The sequence below is a fragment of the Rosa chinensis genome, chromosome 3 (genome assembly GCF_002994745.2).
Source record: "Rosa chinensis cultivar Old Blush chromosome 3, RchiOBHm-V2, whole genome shotgun sequence".
Lineage (NCBI taxonomy): Eukaryota > Viridiplantae > Streptophyta > Magnoliopsida > Rosales > Rosaceae > Rosa > Rosa chinensis.
The window spans coordinates 11,193,854-11,216,421 of record NC_037090.1 but is presented as its reverse complement, the minus strand read 5'-3'; the positions used below and the strand labels follow the sequence as shown (position 1 = coordinate 11,216,421).

At 38.5% G+C, this 22,568-nt stretch overlaps 2 protein-coding genes and 2 long non-coding RNA genes across 5 annotated transcripts; 1 reads left to right on the top strand and 3 right to left on the bottom strand.

The window, feature by feature from the left end:
- Window positions 1–93: 93 nt before the first annotated feature.
- Window positions 94–5,681, top strand: LOC112193238 (protein DEFECTIVE IN EXINE FORMATION 1). Its single transcript, XM_024333308.2, has 13 exons — window positions 94–566; window positions 663–773; window positions 871–953; window positions 1,053–1,170; window positions 1,285–1,445; window positions 1,603–2,231; window positions 2,397–2,467; window positions 3,123–3,379; window positions 3,586–3,767; window positions 4,120–4,403; window positions 4,504–4,621; window positions 4,705–4,887; window positions 5,003–5,681. Exons 1-13 carry the CDS (start codon window positions 421–423, stop codon window positions 5,315–5,317), a joined length of 2,658 nt encoding a protein of 885 aa, XP_024189076.1. The 5' UTR covers window positions 94–420; the 3' UTR covers window positions 5,318–5,681.
- Window positions 5,682–5,845: 164 nt separating this feature from the next.
- LOC112193241 lies at window positions 5,846–6,753 on the bottom strand. Its single transcript, XM_024333311.2, has one exon. The coding sequence runs from the start codon at window positions 6,346–6,348 to the stop codon at window positions 6,019–6,021; it is 330 nt and encodes a 109-aa protein (XP_024189079.1). The 5' UTR covers window positions 6,349–6,753; the 3' UTR covers window positions 5,846–6,018.
- A 10,479-nt stretch (window positions 6,754–17,232) lies between these two features.
- LOC121052064 lies at window positions 17,233–20,137 on the bottom strand. Of its 2 annotated transcripts, XR_005807891.1 has the most exons (7): window positions 19,943–20,137; window positions 19,617–19,659; window positions 19,230–19,273; window positions 18,602–18,801; window positions 18,112–18,180; window positions 17,791–18,043; window positions 17,233–17,393 (listed from the first exon to the last, which is right to left on the bottom strand). It is a non-coding gene; the product is annotated as an uncharacterized LOC121052064 (long non-coding RNA). The 2 variants fall into 2 exon arrangements; XR_005807890.1 differs by having other exon boundaries at window positions 17,791–18,180.
- A 473-nt stretch (window positions 20,138–20,610) lies between these two features.
- On the bottom strand, window positions 20,611–22,023 carry LOC112192157. The gene is made up of 4 exons (XR_002933395.2): window positions 21,982–22,023; window positions 21,468–21,517; window positions 20,810–20,877; window positions 20,611–20,692 (listed from the first exon to the last, which is right to left on the bottom strand). It is a non-coding gene; the product is annotated as an uncharacterized LOC112192157 (long non-coding RNA).
- Between the last annotated feature and the right edge of the window lie 545 nt (window positions 22,024–22,568).

The window sequence follows — 22,568 nt, the reverse complement described above, 5'->3', positions numbered from 1 at the left end:
CAAAAAAGAAATGTGATTTTTGTATTTGGGAGCATTGTTTTGTTTTCTTCATTTTTTGACATTATCTTACAAAAACAGTCTTTACTATTTACCGTTAAGAGTCTCTAGTCGCTCGCTACTTATAGTTTCGGTGACACCCACCGGCCGCGCTCATTTTACCAGTCACCGGACTCTGAATCCCCTTCAACCTCTTCCATCTCTCTCACGTAAATCGTAGTCTACTCATTCCCAAGGGGCCATTTCCAGTCCTCCACTGTTGACTGACTTGACTCTACCCTCCCATGTCCCAACACTCTCTCTCTTCTCTGCCCCCAACACTCTCTCACTAGTCAACTACGATCCGAGATTGCTTAGAACCGTAGCCAGTAGCTAGGGTTTATCTCCTCTCACCGCAATTGGATCGGTTCAAACGAAGACCATATGAAATCCGACGGGATTCGGGTGGTTTTTCTGATCTGTTTAATTCTTTGCGACGGCTCGAAATTCGTTCGCGGCGCCGATGGGCCGGCCAAGAATAAATTCCGGGAACGCGAGGCCAGCGATGACTCCCTTGGCTATCCAAACATGTATGTTTTTGAATACCTTTGATTAGTACATCATCGCTCGGATTTGCATTGGCGTTTTGATTGTATTGAATTGAAATGCTTGTGTATGTGTTTTAGAGATGAGGATGCGTTGTTGAATACACAGTGCCCTGCGAAATTGGAGCTCAGATGGCAAACGGAAGTTAGTTCTAGTATCTATGCTACGCCATTGATCTCCGATATTAATAGGTAAAAGGAGAATTTGTGGTTTTGCTTCGGCGTTTTGAGAGAGGAATTGATGAAATCCACCGATTTTATTCTGTGTTCTTTGTTTTGATGTTTTCAGTGATGGAAAGCTTGAGATTGTGGTGCCATCTTTTGTTCACTATCTTGAAGTTTTGGAAGGTTCCGACGGAGACAAACTCCCCGGTACAGAAAGCTTTTATGTATATTTTCTTTTCGGTGTTTGCAGTGTTGAAGTTTGGTGCAAGTGATTTTTATGAGTCTATCTGCTTGATGGTTTTTTAGGTTGGCCTGCTTTTCATCAGTCAACTGTACATGCAAGTCCTCTCCTGTATGATATCGATAAGGATGGCGTGAGAGAGATAGCTCTAGCAACCTACAATGGTGAAGTTCTCTTTTTCAGGTAATTGTACAATATTGTTGCATCGTTCAGTTATAGTATCACAAGCCTATATTTTCCTATCTGCGTTTTGATTATTTGACTGCTCATAGCTGTTCTGCGTATGTTTTCTTTTAGGGTCTCAGGCTACATGATGGTAGATAAACTAGTAGTACCTCGTAGGAAAGTTAAAAAGAATTGGTTTGGGGGTTTGCATCCAGATCCCGTTGATCGTACCCATCCAGATGTTCATGATGACCTTCTTGTCATGCAGGCCACTAATATGAATTCAAATCCTCGTAAGTCAACTGCATATTCTAATGACTGCTATTTTGTTTTATGATGTTTCGGATGAGAGTCTTGAGCCCCTCAGAGTATTTTCTGACTTTATATAATTGTGAAAAGTATTTCCTTTCACTGGATCTAACCATGTCTGCATTGCTTGTTGTCTTGTAGAAACAGAGGAAAATACAACTAAAATAAACAATTCTGCTACTGTTGCAACAGAAAGCCATCCTGGTGTTAATACTTCAACTTCTGTTTCCAATGATGGCCATCCTGAGTTAGATACTAATACTACTGTTTCAAAAGAAAGTGATCCCGGCTTAAGTACTCCAGCTAAAAACGAAAGCCACCTTAGCATGGTCAAGGCATCAAATCCAGAGGTTGAGAAGAAAGCAAATTTAAGTCCGGTAGAAACAGACATCAAGCAATCTACAAGCACAGAGAAGTCTTCTGTCAACAATGTGCCAGTGGAAACTCTGAATGCCGAGAAGGGGACTAGTTCGGTTAGACGGCTTTTGGAGGACAACAATTCTAGCAAATCACAGGATGGTGGTTCTGAATCCAAAGATAATAATGAGGACATTCCTGTTGCAACTGCAGAAAATGATGGTGTTCTCGAAGAGGATGCTGATTCATCTTTTGAGTTACTCCGTGACAATGATGAACTGGCCGACGAGTATAACTATGACTATGATGATTATGTTGATGAAGAAATGTGGGGAGATGAGGAGTGGACTGAAGTGCAACATGAGAAAATAGAAGATTATGTCAATGTTGACGCACACATCTTGTGCACTCCTGTGAGTTTTCACTTTAATGATTTTCTTACACATAGTTACACACTTCCACACGAATTGATTAATCATGGACTTGCATACACGTGCAGATATGTATGTTATCTATGGATATACTTTTTTGCCTGATGCAAAATTTGGCTGACAGTATGCACTTCATTATTTCATCAGGTCATAGCGGACATTGATAATGATGGAATATCAGAAATGGTTGTTGCCGTTTCTTACTTTTTTGATCATGAGTGAGTTCTCTTCCATAGTGTAAAATATAGTTTCTTTTCTTATTGTTGGAATCCATATATAAATGATGAATGGTTACTTATTTGACCTTGAACTGAAAATGATGGTTGTTTGTTAAAGTAGAATCAATTTCAGAACCTTCAACCCTTTAATTTTCACAACAGAAGTATTTTACCTCCTGAGTTTAGAGACTTTATGTAGTATAGCTGGTAAAGAGGCTATGAACTTTAGAGGTTTTATCAGAGAAAGAATATCGTGTCATTCTTGACACTAGGCGATGGACTTCAGAGGTTTTATGACTTTATCGAAGAAAGAATATTCTTGCAATAGGAGTTATATCCGTATCTGGCTTAGTTATTTGCTCAAAACTACATAACTATTTATTGATAACCAGGAGAAACACTTGATGAGATCATTTGATATGATACAAATTATTCAAGAAGGATAAAGTGGGTAGGTTGTGTTGTGACTGACATCTGCATTTTTGTGGTTTCGGCTATGGAGAACTAAATCCACAGGAGAAATTGTTGGCTACTGTTTTAGTTTCATTCTTTGGTGAAATCAATTTAAGATATTTTCTTGTTTGAAATGTAGATCATATATAGTCTATGCTTATTTGATGATCTCAGAGTAATTAGCCACCTTATACGCTGGCAGGTACTATGACAACCCAGAGCATATGAAGGAATTGGGTGGCATTGATATAGGAAAATATGTAGCTGGTTCCATTGTTGTGTTCAACCTTGACACTAAACAAGTAAAGTGGACTGCTGATCTAGATTTGAGTACAGAGACTGGAACATTCCGTGCTTACATATATTCCTCTCCGACTGTCGTTGATTTGGATGGTGATGGGAACCTGGACATTCTTGTCGGAACTTCATATGGCTTGTTCTATGTGTTAGATCATCATGGTAAATAATTTTTAAATTTTTTTTTTATGTGGTTAAGGTTGCAGTGTACTCATTGCCATTCCTAGGCTAGCTAACATTTCTAGCATAGACTATGACATGAGTTGCTTTAAATTTTGGGACTGTTATGTAAGATGCTGGATCATGTTCAGCTTGAAAAGGAATCTTTGTTTTGTGATTTGGAAACTAAGATTGTTTCTTCTATTCAGGCAAGGTGAGGGAAAAGTTCCCTCTTGAAATGGCTGAAATTCAAGGAGCTGTTGTTGCAGCTGATATTAATGATGATGGAAAAATTGAACTAGTGACTACTGATGCTCATGGAAATGTTGCTGCATGGACTGCTCAAGGAGTAGAAATTTGGGAAACGCATCTTAAGAGTCTAGTTCCCCAGGTAATTTTTTGTTCAAGATCTACTTGATGCAAGTTGTGCATCATATATAGTGCCAGACTTTTGCCTCATGGTAGGTAAATTAATTTTTGAACTCTAATTTGTTTTGCTCTGGACTAGAAAATATTAGTTTACAATGTTGTTTTGTTGGATAGCTTATTACACCTTTTATGTTTACCTATTTATATTTTCATTTGTTTAAGACCCTTGTGCCCCTTGGTTTCTGCATATTAATGCTTTGATGTTTTGAGAATCTAGATATGTGATTTGAGATTTTTGGTCCTGTGTGTGGTTAAGGAAATATTATCATAGTTCATGGTAATGCGGTCTAATATCCATTTATTGTGTTCCTCAGGGTCCCACCATCGGTGATGTTGATGGGGATGGCCGTACTGATGTTGTGGTTCCAACACTATCAGGGAACATATACGTTCTTAGTGGCAAAGATGGGTTGATTGTTCGTCCTTATCCATATAGAACTCATGGGAGGGTTATGAGTCAAGTTCTTCTAGTGGATTTAAGTAAAAAAGGAGAGAAAAAGAAAGGACTCACTCTTGCTACAACATCATTTGATGGATATTTGTACCTTATTGATGGACCAACAGCATGTGCAGATGTTGTTGATATTGGTGAAACTTCGTAAGATGTCTTGAAATCCTTCAATATGTAGATCTCCGATTACTTTCCCTCTTTCCATGGGTCTGAAAGCTGCCTGACACTTTTAATCTCTGCATGACAGATATAGCATGGTCTTAGCAGATAATGTTGACGGTGGAGACGATCTTGATCTTATTGTTACAACCATGAATGGCAATGTTTATTGCTTCTCAACTCCAGCTTCACATCATCCCCTTAAGGCAGGATAGCTCTTCAAAGCTGATATTTGGATGACTTCTGTTTTCTTTGGTTTCTAAATATTTGAGCATTGTATCTTTCTCAGGCATGGAGAGTACCTAATCAGGGGAGAAATCATCTTGCAAATAGATACAACCGTCAAGGTATCTTTGTTAAACATTCATCAAGAGCTTTTCGTGACGAAGAGGGCAAGAACTTCTTTGTGGAGATTGAGATCATAGATGACTATAGATACCCATCTGGGTTGCAAGCCCCATACACTGTCACAGTAAGTTGTTCCTTCCCACCAGATTGAATTGGCTGGAGTCATTGACACATCTCTTTGTTATGTGGTTGTTTCTATGAAACTCATTCTGTCCTTTTTTGTTCCTTCAATTATGCAGACAACCTTGTTGGTGCCTGGTAATTACCAAGGAGAGAGAAGGATAAAGATAAACCAGACCTTCAATCGTCCTGGAAAGTATCGTATAAAGCTTCCAACAGTTGGTGTAAGGACTACTGGGACTGTTGTGGTCGAGATGGTTGACAAGAATGGACTCTATTTTACAGATGATTTCTCCCTCACATTCCATATGTATTACTACAGACTGTTAAAGTGGCTGCTTGTCCTGCCAATGTTGGGGATGTTTGGTGTACTCGTAATCCTTCGTCCTCAGGAAGCTGTGCCTTTGCCATCATTTTCACGAAACACTGACTAAAGTTTCTACCTTGATCAAAACGTGACACATCCCCACTTTGTACCAATGGCGGTTACAGCAGCATTGGCAACTTCAGTGACCATCTTTTATGGTTCAGTTGGTGATCTGTGTTGCTGAAAATTCTCGAGTGTTGAACAGTAGATGTCGGAACTTTGTAACATAGTTGAAATGAGTTAGGACGACAGGAATGAACACCAAATCCTAGTTTTCTCCTTTATATTGTTTAGACGTCCTCTAGCTAATGGAGATGTAGTGAACAGTAATTAGTTAATTTTTCTTCTTAATTCCATACCGTGTAATAATACTATTATACTTGAAATTTAGCTTTCACTTGATGCATTAATATTCTTGACCCATCTAAATCTCCTGTACTTGTAAACAGAGATTGGTAACTCTAATATCGTTACCTAAAATGGATGATTCTATTTGTGGCAGCCGCTAAGTTTCTTGTGGATCATGCGCTCTAAGCTGCTGACCAATTCAAAATTGTTGTAAAAACAAAGCCATATCAGATTGAAACCAAAATTATACGACCCAGAAACCAATGTCAGAGTCCCCTGCTCAATTTCTACTAAATGATGCCTTGAACAAATTGTCAAATACAGAGCAAAAGAAACATAGGTGTACTCAAACCATACCAATTAAGGCTTACAGAAGCAGAAATTGATTACAGCAAAGTCTTATAAAAGAGCTCTAAGCAATTAGAACACAGGCCTCTTTCCAAGCCTCTTGATCTCTTTGTCCATATTCCCAGTAAGCATCAATCCAAACATCTTGTAATCACATAACAGAGACCAAAACGGATGCCCAAACGTCGCCGGAATATTCCCTTCGACAAAGAAATGGCTGTACCAAGCAAATCCATACCCAGTGAGAGGCACAAAGATCAGAAGCCACCAATTGAACAGAGCCGAGATTATGAAGAAGATGATACTAACAAGGGTCCCCACAAAATGCAAACGCCTTGTCGATGGTTTCGAGTGTTGGCTCATGTAGAAGGCCCAGAACTCATCCAAGCTCCTGAAATTCATTTCTTTTCAGTGAAGGAAGAGTGACCCAATTGAGAAAAACGTTGTCTGGTGATATACAAATAGGGATTCTGATTGTTTTCAAGGAATTCAAAGGTTTTGAGGCTAATTGGGTTCTGGGTGTGCCTGAAATGATCGTGGGGTTGAGCAGGAAATTGATGCCTTGGTGGTGGAGGCGTTTGTATCAAGAATTAAAAAGAGTAGGGGTTCGAAGGTTGAACAGTTTCTCTCTGTGTGGTGTGGCTTGATTGATCAAAGAAGCCAAGAAGGCAAGAAGGTTTAGGGGTCTCCTCACTTTGGACTCATCATCTTTAGTCTTGTTGATCCTTCTTTCTTGTTTGTAACCACAGTATAAGAGAGAATTGACTAATTTTTAATCTTTTGAATATTCTATTTAATACAAATGAATAATTTTCAGGACTCTACTGTTCTTGTTCTTGTTTCATTATTGGTCCTACCCGAATCAGCCCCCATTGGGTGGATGAAAATGTAGCAAAATGGAAATTTTCTTGGCCAGAATAAATTTTCATGGCCTAATTTTTTTTTTTTTTGTGGGAACCTAAATTTCATTTTGTTTAAGGACAAGTAAATTGACAGAGAGAGAGAGAGAGAGATAATAGAGTTTCAAGTGTGTCTTTCATTTCATTCAAAGGAGGTATTTATAGGGATACATTTTGAAGTAAATAATGATACAACTTGATGGCATCTTCAATTGTAGCCTCTCCTTGTGGCTTCTTCATTTGCAGCTTTACATTGTGGTTGTGATGATGATGATTGCCACACTTGTTCCCCATTGGCATAAAGCTTGACTCACAAGTCATTATACCTAAAATACCTATCTTATACATGACATAGACATTTTATACTATGAACAATACAACATGTTTCATATATACTACAACACTCCCCCTTGGATATTTCATGTTGATAGTATTTGTCTAAGCCGTGCGCTTCGAAATTGCCTCGTTAAAAACCTTGCCAAGTAATAAAACCCTGTGGGAAAAAACAACCTTGGTCGAAGGAGAAAAAGAGTGCAACGCGCATTGAGCGTGGAGTATGATTCTAGATACTCCCCCTGATTTAGACTCCCCCTGAAGATGAGAGTTCGGATAATCTTCTTAATCCGATACTCTTCACATGTTTCTCGAAATGGGTTTTTGGTAACGACTTAGTAAATAAGTCCGCTACATTATCCTCTGATCGGATTTGATTTACTTCAATGTTTAGAAGTGTTTGCTGTTGCTGATTGTAGAAGAATTTCGGCGATATATGTTTAGTATTGTCACCCTTGATAAAACCTAATTTCATTTGCTCAATACAAGCTGCATTATCTTCGTAAATGCATGTAGGTTTATCCGTGGTAAACTTCAAACCACAAGTTCCTCGAATGTGTCTATTTATAGACCTTAGCCATATGCATTCACGCACAGCTTCATGTAGAGCAATAATCTCTGCATGATTTGAGGAAGTAGCGACAAGTGTCTGTTTTGTAGATCTCCAAGATATCGCCGTGCTTCCCATGGTAAAGACATAACCTGTTTGGGAGCGACCTTTATGGGGGTCAGAGAGATACCCTGCATCAGCAAAGCCCATCAAAACATTATTTTTATTTTGATGGAGGGGAGGAGGAGAACGTCGGTCACCATGGATGGTGTTGCCGGCGTCTGTATTACGGAAGGTGGCTTTTTGCCTCATAGGGTCTGATCCCAATCTTCCGTCTTTTATTTTCTCTCTGTAGGGATAAAACAAGCCCATATCAATCGTACCTTTTAAGTATCGAAAGATTGTCTTTATGCCAATCCAATGGCGGCGTGTTGGCGCAGAACTATGTCGAGCTAACAAGTTCACTGCGAATGAGATATCTGGCCTTGTGCATTGTGCTAAATACAATAATGCGCCTATCGCACTTAGATAGGGTACTTCAGCCTCTAATAATTCTTCGTCCTCATCCTTTGGACGAAACGGATCTTTTGTGGGCTCAAGACTTCGGCCGATCATGGGAGTACTTACAGGCTTTGCTTTATCTTCATTAAAGCGCCTTAGTAATTTTTGAGTATATGCTGACTGATGGATCATAATCCCATCACTACGGTGCTCGAGTTCTATTCCGAGGCAAAACCGTGTTTTCCCAAGATCTTTCATCTCAAACTCGGATTCCAAATATTTAGCAGTTTCCTTTAACTCATTTAGAGTTCCAATTAGGTTCATGTCATCGACATAAACTGCTACAATTGCAAATCCGGAACTTGTTCTTTTAATGAACACGCAAGGGCATATTTCATTGTTAATATATCCCTTTCCAATCAAGTAGTCACTTAGACGGTTATACCACATCCGTCCGGATTGTTTCAATCCATATAGTGAGCGTCTTAATTTTATTGAAAACGCGCTCCGTGGTTTAGAGCCACTTGATTTTGGTAATTGAAGTCCATCAGGAACCTTCATATATATCTCTGAATCTAGATCCCCATAGAGATATGCTGTAATTACATCCATAAGCTGCATGTCAAGTTTTTCGGAAACTACCAAACTGACAAGGTAGCGGAACGTTATAATGTCCATTACGGGAGAGTATGTCTCCTCGTAGTCGATTCCAGGGCGTTGTGAGAAACCTTGCGCCACGAGGCGGGCTTTATATCTCATCACCTCATTTTTCTCATTACGTTTTCTAACAAAGACCCATTTATGGCCAACAGGCTTTATATTTGGTGGTGTCAGCATTATAGGCCCAAATACCTGTCTCTTTGTTAGTGAATCCAATTCAGTCTGGATCGCATTTTTCCATTTAGGCCAATCCGCTCTTCGTTGACATTCTTCAACAGAGCGAGGTTCGATATCATCATATTCTATGATTCCTTTTGCAATATGATATGCAAACGCATCATCAATTGCCATAGAATTTCTATCCATCATCTCATATACATTATTGTAATTTATGGAGATTTCTCTATTCTCTGGAGTTGGTTCTGACATTGGAGCGTCCCCCAATGGTGTCTCTTGGACATAACCATAATCCGGAATATTCTCGTGAGATGGATTATTCATATCTATGATTAATGGATTATTATTTTGTGCCAAACTCGCCTTCTTTCTTGGGCGAGAATCCATCGAACCTATAGGTCTCCCGCGCTTCCTGGCAGGAGCCGTGGGCCTAGCCAATGTGTCACCCATAGAGGGAACGTTGGCGCCATTCTCATGTATTTTTGAGATGGCATTATGTCTTTTAGGGACATCAATCCTTGCAGGTGTATTTGCAGCAGGTATGTGTGATCTCGTCACTTTAGCGATATCAGAAAACGCATCAGGCATCGATTCTGCTACGTTCTGAAGATCGAGAATTCTCTGCACTTCTTTTTCAGATTGTGCAGTTCGGGGATCAAGATGAGACAAAGTGGGGACAAACCACGACAATTCCTGTCCCTTTTGTTGAACATTAGTTATGTTCATGTCTCCCCCTAAAGACCTGAAGACTGTCTCATCAAAGTGACAATCCGCAAATCTAGCGGTAAATAGATCACCTGTCAAGGGTTCTATGTAGCGGATTATGGTTGGGGAGTCATAGCCAACATAAAGGCCTAATCGTCTTTGAGGACCCATTTTAGTGCGCTGTGGTGGCGCAATTGGCACATAGACTGCACACCCAAATATGCGTAAATGTGAGACATTAGGCTCATACCCAGTCACCATCTGGGATGCAGAAAAAGGTTGGGTGGCAGTGGGCCTTAGACGAATAAGCACAGCTGCATGTAATATTGCATAGCCCCAAGCAGAAATAGGGAGATTGGTGCGCATAACCAATGCCCTAGCAACCATTTGAAGTCTTTTAATGGCAGCTTCTGCGAGACCATTTTGGGTATGTACATGAGGGACGGGGTGTTCAACCTCGATCCCAATGGACATGCAATAATCATCAAAAGTTTTTGATGTAAACTCCCCAGCATTGTCAAGACGAATTGACTTAATAGGATGATCAGGGTGGTGAGCCCTTAACTTAATAATTTGTGCTAGGAGTTTAGCAAATGCAGCATTTCTTGTGGATAAGAGCACGACATGTGACCAACGTGTCGATGCATCAACCAACACCATAAAATATCTAAATGGTCCGCAAGTTGGATGGATAGGTCCACAGATATCACCTTGTATTCTTTGTAAGAATGGTATATTTTCTTTAATGTCTTTTGCATAGGATGGTCTCGATCCTACTTTTGCTAAAGAGCAAGCTTTGCAAAACGAATGATATGCTTTAGAAGTAATTCTTTGAACCTCTTTTTGGTTCGTATTCCTTTTTGTTTTAAAGAATGGATGTCCGTGTGAAGTTTTTAATATACGGATCATCATATCACGACCTGGGTGTCCCAAACGGTCGTGCCAAAGCCTGTATGTGTCGGAATCCCATAATTTTTCATTCATGACATGGTTGGATTCAATGACTCTAATAGTGGTTGCGTACAATCCACTAGAGCGACACGTGAGTTTCTCTAATACTCGTGTATTTCCGTAGTTATTAGAGGTGATGTAAAGGAACTCTTGTCCATTCTCACAATGTGTTTTCACATGAAAATCATTGGCTCTTATATCTTTAAAACTTAATAGGGTTCTTCCAGCCCTTGGAGCATATAAAGCTTCGGCGACATTAATATTTGTGCCATTCGGCAATAGAAATTGAGCTGGTCCACGACCATGAATCAATTGAGATGGTCCTGCCATCGTGGTCACTGAAGATTGACTAGGTGTCATCCATAAGAATAATTGCCTATGTCGTAATATAGTATGTGTGGTGCCACTATCAAGAAGGCATTCCAATTCTCCCGAAGACATACTGAAAAATAAAGTTCGGAATATTAACACATGTCAATGACATTGATAATGCGATACTTTATTAATAGGGAAAATAGTCAATGATTACATCAAAGTTTCCAAAGTTTATTCCAATATAAAATCAAACTTTATACAAATTGTAATTGCTCAATCCGTTTGGTAATTTCAATAAAATATGACCAGGTAAGTATAGAGATGTTGGTGGAGCGAGGCTCGCTTAAGTACCATGATCTCAATTACTTGCCTAGACATCATACTTCATTGAGTACGCCACATAAGAAAAAGTCAATACAATTGTTATTTGACTAAGGCACATTTGCCGTTTTATTGGAAAATAGAAAAGACTATTTTAATCAAAGTCTGCGGCATCCTCGTGCTCTTCATTTCCAGCTTTGAAGTCTTTTATGGTGAGAATTACATCTTCACCATCATCTTCTTCAGCAAGGTGAGCTTCTTGCTCCCTCATTTCCCTGTACTCCTTGTAGCTTGCAGCTAGTTGTGTACTTGCTTGGCATTGCTTAAACCAATGCTCGATTGATCCACACCTATGACACACGTCATTGTGATTGACTTTCTTTATTTGAGGTGCACGTTGTGGATATTCCCTAGGCGGGTTGTTGCTGCTACTACCACGGCGTATTATGCGACCTCCACGGCCCACAGTGTTACGGCCCATGGTGTTGTTATATTCTCCTCTCCCACGTGTGGATTTGCCACCACGTGTGCTCGCTCCAAAGTTGTGGTTTCCTTCCTTATTGGGGCGGTTGTATGGACCCATGCGTCCGTCATTTCCCTTGTTAGGGTATACATGCCCCTTATTAGTAGGGTACCGCTCCTTGCGCCCTTTCTTGGGTGCATTATAATTCGCCTCACGAACGCTTTTGGTTCCTACGGGCCTTGAATTATAATTCTTTATAAGGATATTGTCGTGCTTCTCATCTACCGACAAAATATTGATAAGTTCATTGAACTTCGTAAGTCGTCCAGCATTATATTCAGTGCGATATTGCTTTGATAGTATAATTGCTGCGACGGGGAAGGTGGAGAGAGTTTTCTCAATCAGCTCTTCTTCTGTGAGAGGGTTTTCACAGAACTTCAGCATGGCTCTTAGCCGAAGAGCTTCTGAATTGTATTCAGCAACAGACTTGAAGTCGGAGAAGCGTAAATTGTTCTATTGAATCTTCAAGTCAGGGAGGAGGGAATCTTGGATATTATCAAAGCGCTCTTCTAGCGCTACCCATAGGTCCCTTGCATCTTTGATGGACATATACTCTAATCTGAGTGCTTTGTCCATATGGCGTCGCATCAAGATAATTGCTTGTGCATGCTTTATGGGTGTTCGTTGGAACACAAGGCCCGCGTTTGGTGCCTGGATTATGGGCAATATCCCTTTTGATGTGAGATGGTTCTCAACGTCGGTTCTCCAACTATGGTAATCCGAACCAGTTGAGTCAAGGATTTGAAAATCGAGTCTAGGTTCATTCGACATCCTTGAAATAAGAAGAAAAAGATGTATTAGTTTCGGAGTTTAAAACTTCCACGAAAAACTAAATTAATAAGATTTCCGAGCTATGCTACCAAGAAATCAATTTCCAAAAATATTTGGATTAGACCGAAACAATGATGTTTAGTAAGGTCATAAATCGATGCTTGCGGACGCTCTTAGTCCGGATATTATGAACACTCTTAGTTCATTGACCACGAACGCTCTTAGTTCGTTTAGCGTGAATTTCTATAATTCCGCTTTTTAATTGTAAGTTCCCAAAAACAGAAAAAGAGGAGAAAAATAAATAAAAACTCAAAAGCGGGAACTTTTAGTAAAAAATACCTTGAAATAGTGTTGTCGGAAATGACCGAAAAAGTTGCCCAAAAGTCGCCGGAAAAGTGTCGGAAAGTCGCCGGAAAAGTGTCCGAAAAGTCGCCGGAAAAGTGTCGGAAGTCGCCGGAAAAGTCACCGGAAAAGTGTCCGAAAAGTCGCCGGAAAAGTTGTCGGAAAGTCGTGTCGACAGATGCTAGGCAGCAGCTCGGCAGCTGCTAGGCAGCAGCTCGGCAGGTGCTGTGCAGGGGGCTCGGCAGCTGCTCGGCAGCTTCTCGGCAGGAGCTAGGCAGGGGCTCGGCAGGCCTTCGGCAGCAGCTCGGCAGGTCCCTTCGACAGGTATCGACAGCTGCTCGGCAGGCCTTCGGCAGCAGCTCGGCAGGTCCCTTCGACAGGTATCGACAGCTGCTCGGCAGGTCTTCGGCAGGTGCTAGGCAGGCCTTCTGCGCAGCTGCTCGGCAGGACTCGGCAGCAGCTCGGCAGGACTCGACAGCGGTCCGGCAGCGGTTCAGATCTTCCGGCAGCCGGTTCGAGCGGTTTCCGGCCGGTTCTGGGGGTTCTGAAACCGGTTCTGGGCTTCTGGAATCAAGGGCTTTGATATGAGCTAGGGTTTGGAGGTTTTTTGTAAGTTTGAGAAAATGGCTTCGATTGGATTATGAACTACCTCTTCTCTTCTCAACTTCGATCCTAATTCTAGAGCAATTTCGTGCTGATAACGTGTTTAAGGACAAGTAAATTGACAGAGAGAGAGAGAGATAATAGAGTTTCAAGTGTGTCTTTCATTTCATTCAAAGGAGGTATTTATAGGGATACATTTTGAAGTAAATAATGATACAACTTGATGGCATCTTCAATTGTAGCCTCTCCTTGTGGCTTCTTCATTTGCAGCTTCACATTGTGGTTGTGATGATGATGATTGCCACACTTGTTCCCCATTGGCATAAAGCTTGACTCACAAGTCATTATACCTAAAATACCTATCTTATACATGACATAGACATTTTATACTATGAACAATACAACATGTTTCATATATACTACAACACATTTAAGGTCTCACTTCTTTTTTATTTTTTGTATAGAGGGTCTCAAAGATTGCTATTTTACCCCATTGCTAAATTATAATTAAATAAGGAAATGTCTCATATAACCTTGAGTTTAATTCGTAGGCACAAGTTAGGTTCACAATGTTAGTACCTATTACCTAATAATGTGATGTTGGCCAAATTAATTAACTACAACAGCACAAAACAAGAACAGTAATCAATAGATATTTATTACTAGTGAAAATGAGCTACACATTAAACAACCTCAACCTTACAGTTTTTAACACAAAGTGCTATAAAAGCAGCAGAGAGCAGACTTGATTAATTAGGGGCTAACTAAGCTCCCAGAAACCTCTTACAGAAACATAAATCTATATATTAAACCAACCATACATGATCCATAACTAAACTACACATAGGAATCAAAACTCTCATGAGTAGCTAGCAGTAGCAGTGGCAGTGGCAGTGGCAGAGGGAGAAGAGACAGCCAGTGATGAACATAGCCACGAAAGAGAGACCACAACCGAGAAGTAGCCCGTCGGTAAAAGTAAAACAAAGTCTACTTGCTCATCTCCTGGAAATCAAGGTCATTTTCTTGGTTATGGAGTTTGATAGGTATTTGCTGCTGCTGAACAAGTTATGAATGTAGGTATATAACTATAGAGGTTAGGATCAGATTGTGAAGTACTGAAGTTAGGTTAGGGTTTTAAAGAAACATTAATTAAAAATAAATAAAAATGAAACCCTTCTGCAAAGCTGTGCATGTGAGAGAGGAGGATTGTAGAATTGTTTGGACAGTTGGCTACCAGTGGTTTTGAATTTGGGTTGTAGCCCAGAAATGGAAATTTTCAGCTTTTGATGGTAGTTATGTAGTATATGTGACCATAGAGCTGATCTCCTAATTTCAGTAACAAACAAGCCGTTGAGATTTCCTGCAAGGCTGCAAGCAATTAAGGACTTCTGATTTGATTCTCTCTCTGACTCTATATATGCAGTGAGGTGGAGGTTGGGTCGTAACTTCAAAATGATTTCTCAGTTTTTTAACTGAAGTATGAATATGGAAAGTTTAGCTTTTTTCATGGTAATTTCTTGAGGCACCTTCTCTCCTGTTTGCAGTAACGACATACAATTGACAGTTTGACACCGTGCTTGCTTTTCAGTCTTACTGCAATGATCACGATTTCTTGAGAATTTGCACTTGCTTTTAAGTCTTACTTTAGTGATCAATAGCAATACCTCTGTCAAAAAAAAAAAAAGCAATATCTCTGAAAACTTCAAAGGTTTGATTTGCTGGCTCCAACTTGATTTGAAGGGATTTAATATCTCTCCTTATATATATATATATTAAGAAAGAGCTAGAACTTCAACTCTTTGGGATACCAAGTGATTATTGACAATGGAAACTGCCGTTACGTTAATGCTTCATCTACTAGATTCATCAAGGCTTTGCTTCAGTTTTTACGAACATATGAAAATTAAGTATATACCAATTTATTAGTTGTCCAAGATCAGAATTACTCCGAACTCATGACTCCCAAATTCAATTTTTATACATATAACCATAACCATTACTAGTTCATATAATTAGTAGTGTGAGGGATGTGCACAAACTTAAATAAAGACATGTCCCATAACCTTGAGTGTGTTTCATAGACACAAGTTATTTAAAATGTTGGTGCCTAATATTGTAATGTTGGCCAAATTAACCACAATAGCACAAAACAATTGAACAACAGCAATTAATATTATAGTAACAAGAAGAAGCAATTTGATTGATCAACTCAAAATCGAAAACTCAAAACTCGAAAACGAAAACTCTACATCAATCATAGTAGCACCATCTTCTGTTAATAAAGCTTTGATCTTTTAATAGCTTGAAATGTTAAGAAATTAAAAAGTGATGATCCCTAAAGAGATTCGTTTTCTCTCAAAGCGACTTTATCCTATGATTAATGTAAAGGAAGTTCCACTTTTCCATCCCATAGTTAGTAATTGGGGGAGGGAGGAAGGAAGAGGATGGAGTTGTGAAGTTAGGTTAGTAGGATTAAAGAAACAAGAAACATTAATAAAAATTCTATTCAATACGCTGCGGAGTGCGGACTTGATCAGACTCACATAGAGAGAGAGAGAGAGAGAGAGAGAGAGAGAGAGGAGAGAGAGAGAGAGAGAGAGAGAGAGAGAAGAGAGAGAGAGAGAGAGAGAGAGAGAGAGAGAGAGAGAGAGGAGAGAGAGAGAGAGAGAGAGAGAGAGAGAGAGAGAGAGAGAGAGAGAGAGAGAGAGAGAGAGAGAGAGAGAGAGAGAGAGAGAGAGAGAGAGAGAGAGGAGTTGGTACTGGTTATTATCCAACGTCACTATGCCAGAAAAGCAATCAGACGACAGAGGATATCTGTCGTCTGATTAAAAAAATTTCTGTTGTCTAGTACGGTGCCGTCTCTTGGGGCATAAGACGACAGATTTCCTCTGTCGTCTTATTTATCAGACGACATAAATTTGTTAGGTGTTCTGTTGTCTGATGAAATCGAGACATGAGGCTAGTGAATTCAAACGACAGATAAATGTGATGTGATCTGAAAACAAATAACAGTTCCTTGTAATTTCTATGATCTAATGCTTATTCCAAAGACAGAAAAATGTGGTTTGAATGCTCCAAAGTAGAAGATATGAAATCTTATCTGTTGTCTGAATGGACATATAATAACATTTTAGTGTTGTTTTATTCACATTCCAATAACAGTTAACTGTCATTAGTATTCAGTTTAGATTACATTTATCTATCGTCGTTAGTAGCCTACAATAACATTTACATGTTGTTTGAGTGCACATGTAACAACATATTTTTTCTTGTTTATGTTGTTCTTAGATATGTGCAACAACATATTTGGATTTTATTTTGTTGTTGCTTTTTATTTCAGATGACAATTTTTTGTTGTTTGAATGCACAAGTAACAACATATTTTTCCTTGTTTCTGTTGTTCTTAGATATGTCGAACAACATATTTAGATTTCATTTTGTTGTTGCTTTCTAATTCAGATGACATATTTGTATTCTCATTGTGCCACAACTCTATGTAAATCTGGAAACTACCCAATGCATTCATCAAATATGGAATCCATTCATAAAAATACCAATATTTGATTAATCTGTTACTGCAGCTATACATACATCCAAAAAATGAACTCAACAAAAGAAAGTTGAATTAGGGCTAAATTAGGGCTAAAAAGAAAACTTTGTTCTAACTGCAGTTAGTACATTCAAATGAATCCCCAAACATTTTCACATGCTTTGCCAAAAAACAAAATTCACGGTGAAAAAGTCTTTGAATAAGGGGGCTAGTGTGGGACTACTTCTGTGGTTGAGGGGCAATCATCTGCAAAATAGAAAGAACCATTTAGTTATATCAGCATACCTGAAGAAGAACAACCAAAGTCCACAACCACTTCAATAATCAAAATCAAAACTTTTAATAATGATACACATATCAGAAAATGCGCATATACTTAGGATTGTGTATAAATCAAAGCTTACAAGCCGATCTATCAACTTAATATATAGAGACCCACTTGCCTATCTCCATAACCTCTCTTCTTCTTATAGCTAGCTTTTATAGAGAAAAAGAAATATAAATAGCAGTTAAGAAGTTTTATAGTTGAGAAACTATCACATAGTTACAAACAAAATGTCTAACACCTGAAGGAGCATTTGACTTCGCGGCATCTACAACAAAAGGCAGAAAATAAAAAAAAATATGTAAAAAACTTGCTCACCTTAGTAAAAGGAACATTACAGCCCAATATATTTCCAAGCATCACCATACGAGCAACCCAGAAAAACAGAATATCGTGCCCAGTTTCAACAACTGAATTTGGATAAAAAGTTCTTAATCCGGCCAGCCCAATACCGACAATGGGAAAAGACCAGACGAAAACCACCTGTCAAGCACATCTGAGTCCTGTTCTAATCGAAACTTCTTTCCCTCATATTTTTGATCAGCCAATGCTTGAGCCTCTTCCTCACTTCCTGCAACCACCCATCGCTCAAATTGTTTTCCAAATTCTTCGTTGTTATCACCCTAAAAAACAACATACCGTGCCAGAACACGGTGACTCCACCAAAGTTGTCTCGAGACACACCAATCACTAATGTTACGAAGTCATCTGTAATTATAGAGAGCAAAACAAGTAAACATGTTCACATTTCCATTTTTTGAGTAAATATCCCCTAAAACAAAAAAGGCACTCAAATAAAGAATAACAACTGAAGTTAGAACAAGAACAAACTTAATGCAATATAAAAATTGGTGACACAATGTGCATGAAAAAAACCCTAAATACATCTGCAATTCCTCCTTTCTCATGGTAAAACTTGATGCACTAGTCACAAGAAAAGCCGAAGATAGAAGTTAATTGACAGTTGTTGAATAGGTGGTTTAACAAGGAAAACAGATAAAGATTGTAGAGACCTCTAGATACTAGGATTACAACTAAAGTCACTGTAAACTGGTTCAAATCCTTTACGTTCTTGGCAATGCATATAAACTAGAAATTTCATACAGCACAATAAGGAAAAAATGAGCACCTCTTCCATTCAGCAGTATACTGTCTTGGGATAATCTCCAGCTTCCTATTTTCATCATCAGCGACAGCATTGAGAGATTCATTTCCCATATCGCTGCATTTAATGTACCGCTCAGGCTTTATGATAGGCTCCACAACATCTTTACTTCTAGAGCAAATTCTAAGACACATCTCATTGGTCTTAGTTTCTTTGAAGAGGCCCTAAATGCAAAGAAAACAATGTTGATGAAACAGAGATGGTGTTATTGCATATGCAAGTGATGACGTTTATAAGTGAAACAATGACAAGTAGATGATCTTAAACTTCTGTTACGTGTCTGGCTCTGGAATGAAGGGCATGCAGGGTCTCAAGTTAATAAGAATATGAAAGAGGTGTCAGAGGAGTTAATAAGAATAAGAATAAGAATTTCTTGAAGGCAAGCATCAGAAGCACCTTAGAATATAATGAAGACAGACATACATCCAACATCTGATCAGCATGCAAGAATTGTAATTGGTCTAGTTATTGCAGTGATTTGATATATAAGTCAATGATGAATAACTAATGAAGCCTTACTTTAAGGTGTTACAAAACACAGATGAAACGAAGCAAGAAAAATTGATTTGCATACAAGGATCTGAGCATTTACCTGATTAAAGGGATGCATTCTTTCTTCCATCCAATTCAGCAATGCTATAACAAGCAACAACACAAATCTGAATCCTTGAATTCATAAACCACAGCACCAAATCCATAAATTCAAAAACAACAAATTTCACTACCAAGACAAAACCCGAAAACGTTAATCTATTTCAATATCCCCCAACCCAAATCAAAGAAAGACACCTAACAACTAAATGGAATTTTAGGAAACCCCAAATCAATTTCCAGAAAAAAACCCTAAAATAGAAGATTGAACCCAACCAAAAATCCATGCTCGCATACAATCTCCTTGATAAAGATTGTAGACTTAAAAATTCTATTGCTAATTTCACAAAGAAACTCATATAAAACAACAAAATCGCAACAGCCATACCTAAAAGTTAACAATGCTTTCCGCTACGACACTCAAACATTTCCTGCAAAAGCAACATAAGAACAAACATAAATTACAAACCAAGCCAAAGTAGACAGGAAGACCCACCTTACCAAATGAAAGTGAGCAGAAATACCATAATACAGAAAGCAGTGACCATAATACCATAACACTTTCTAAATCTTACGTTTATCTGTCTGCAACATCCATTGCACACAAAGGTTTTCAATAGGCTTTGAACTTTCTCAAAGTTATCGCACTCATCCAAGCCATAAAACGTAGAAGCCAAAATCTAAAAAACATAAGAACCTACATACCGAGATTACCTTTTAATTCAAATATTGCAGCCGCTATTGCAGTGTTGGGCTCCAAGATCCACAAACATGAATTGATAAAGACACCCAGATTTGCCCAAATCCGCACTCTAATCATGAGAAGAAGAAAGAATCGCAAAAACATTAACTCAGAACAAAAACAAAAGCATCACCAATAATTAAAACGATGAAAATCAAAAAAGTTGGTCTTATTTTGAATAGGTAATGTAACATCTAGAAGTTCAAAACATAAAAATGCAATAAGTTTTGACATTTCAGATAACTAAACAAATTCTCAACTCTCTAATATCATGTAGCACTTTACGTGTGTTCTAGAGCGGGTGAATAGGACTTGACATTTGTTTTACTGAACCGACTTCTTTTACTCTTTTAAACCTACACCACTAGTTTTTAACCCTCTTTCTTTTGAATCAGCCTTTTGTAGTTAACTCTCAGTTGGTGCTATCAAATATGAAGGATCTACTCAAAATTTCCTGTTTTTCTTGGAATATCAATTTACTCAATTAGAGATGATAATAAATTTCCAAGTGAGCATTTACTGTACAGTGGTTTCTAGTTGATCAGTATATAAAATGCATCTCAAATTGGAAAAGAAATCAATTTTCACATACATATTATGCACTTATGCTTATCGAAAATTCCACATCCGTCACGCTTTTGCCCACTTCTCTGAATGTAGGTACTGGAATAACCACTGCTCTCCATATTTCCTTTGTAAAAGCTCTCATACTCATCAACTTCCTAGTAAGGATTTATCTTAATCAGAAAATTAAGATTTTGAAACTCCAAACATGCTGACATTACGAGGAAAGAGGGAGGTAACTTATGCAGAAAATAAGAAAAGAAAAGAAAGAAAACCTGTAGGCAGAGAGTCGACTCCAAGGTTCTTGAGAACACTCAAAATTGCCTGCGAGCGGGCTTTCCACCTATGGTAAGCATAATTAACACCATGTAGTAGGGAAACACAGTAATTTGGCATTACAAGTGGGTTGGCAAAAACACAGATCAGGTGTTATATACAAGAAATTGAACCCAACTTTCTACCTTATAATAGGTCTCACTTATTATTGCAAGGGCATAGGGTTGATTATGTGCAATGTATAACTACAACTCAAGTTAACTAATATTACATGTAATGTCACGTTGAAATCAGTTTCACTCAGCTGCACAACTCATCAGATAACCATAAGGTAAAAACTGCACATTTGGCAGAGGTTTTGAGCTCCATATTGAGTTGTGAATCGGGGTTTGAGGTGGAGGAGTTATCTTCAATGTCAGAGTTTTTGGAACGAGTTCTTTTAGTACTTTCCAGACCAGATTAAAGATTGTGAGACCAGATACATATAAGCCAATTCAAGCTACATCATTCTAATTTAATGAAACAAGCAGATATCATATAAGCTAACAATTCTTTTGATACCCAAAATAAATATCAATATATGACAACTATTGAAGCAATTAGTTCACCAAAAAGACACAAAAAAGTAAAAGGAAAAACTGAAGTTATGATTCATACTTGAGACAAGAAGATGGAGAGTGGGGAAACAAGGAGCTCTTCACATACGCCTACACACATACATAGAGTATTAATAGATAAACTGTTAGACAAAGGATTACAATAGCTACGCATCAAAATGAACTATAGTATAATAGAAAATAACATAACTACTAAATTCAGTGGAATAAAACCAAATCTACATCACAAAGACACAACAGTTCAGCAGGAATGAGTAGGAGAGAACATAAACAAATTCATCAGAGTTTTGTTATACAAATCCACCATATCATGTACAATAAAGCCAATGCTTTGGTGTATAGATTATTACTTTTGCGAACTAGATGGTAAATCCTACAGAAACCTAAATATTCATCACAATGGTAACTTCCATTCAGCCAAAAAGTAAGTGCTTTCTGAATTACATGGATTGTTATTCATGCAATACCAATCATATAAACAAACACCAAAACCATTAACTAAAAGAAAAAAAAAATTAAATGAGAGAAAAAAATGTAGTCAGTGACTCTCATACCTGAGCCAAAATGTTATACGACATAAGACTAAACCTGATACCTGCAACATCAAATCACACAACTCAATATTTTTGTAAGAGAAAATGGAAGTGAAGCTGACCAGTAACAATAAGCAAGCCAGATAAAAGTTGCTTAAGAGAAACAACTCTCTTTCCCTTAAAACTTCCGGCCAATACAATCAACACTTTCCCGGGTGTAATACTCGCCCTAGAGAGAAATTGAATCAAATTAGTATTGCAAATTGCTTTCATATTACCTTATGAATCACGAAGGCATCCAAAATTAGGAGGTCATTGTTAAAGAAGGAAGCCTGTCATGTTCTGAAAGTGGGTCAAAGAGGAAACAAACTCGCACTACCTCTCTAACCAATTCTGCAAAAATAAAAATCATGAGCAAAATCGAACCAGAAAAACCCCAAAACCAGAAGAACCCTAAAAGCCCAAATTAAAAAAACATTGTCTTTGAGAGAAAAGCCTTCCGGGGACTGGATCTGAACGGAGGGTTAAGCAGGAAGAGGAAGAAGAAGAGGCGGAGGCGATGTAGAGGTAAGGCCGTCCATGGCCTGGACGGTGTTCTCTTTCATGGC

Bases quoted from the DNA above. Each gene is read 5' to 3' on its own strand.
- LOC112193238 (XM_024333308.2), top strand. From the start codon at position 421: ATGAAATCCGACGGGATTCGGGTGGTTTTTCTGATCTGTTTAATTCTT. The intron at 2,232-2,396 runs GTGAGTTTTCAC...TTATTTCATCAG, and splicing joins CACACATCTTGTGCACTCCT to GTCATAGCGGACATTGATAA. The intron at 4,404-4,503 runs GTAAGATGTCTT...TCTGCATGACAG, and splicing joins GTTGATATTGGTGAAACTTC to ATATAGCATGGTCTTAGCAG.
- LOC112193241 (XM_024333311.2), bottom strand. From the start codon at position 6,348: ATGAATTTCAGGAGCTTGGATGAGTTCTGGGCCTTCTACATGAGCCAA.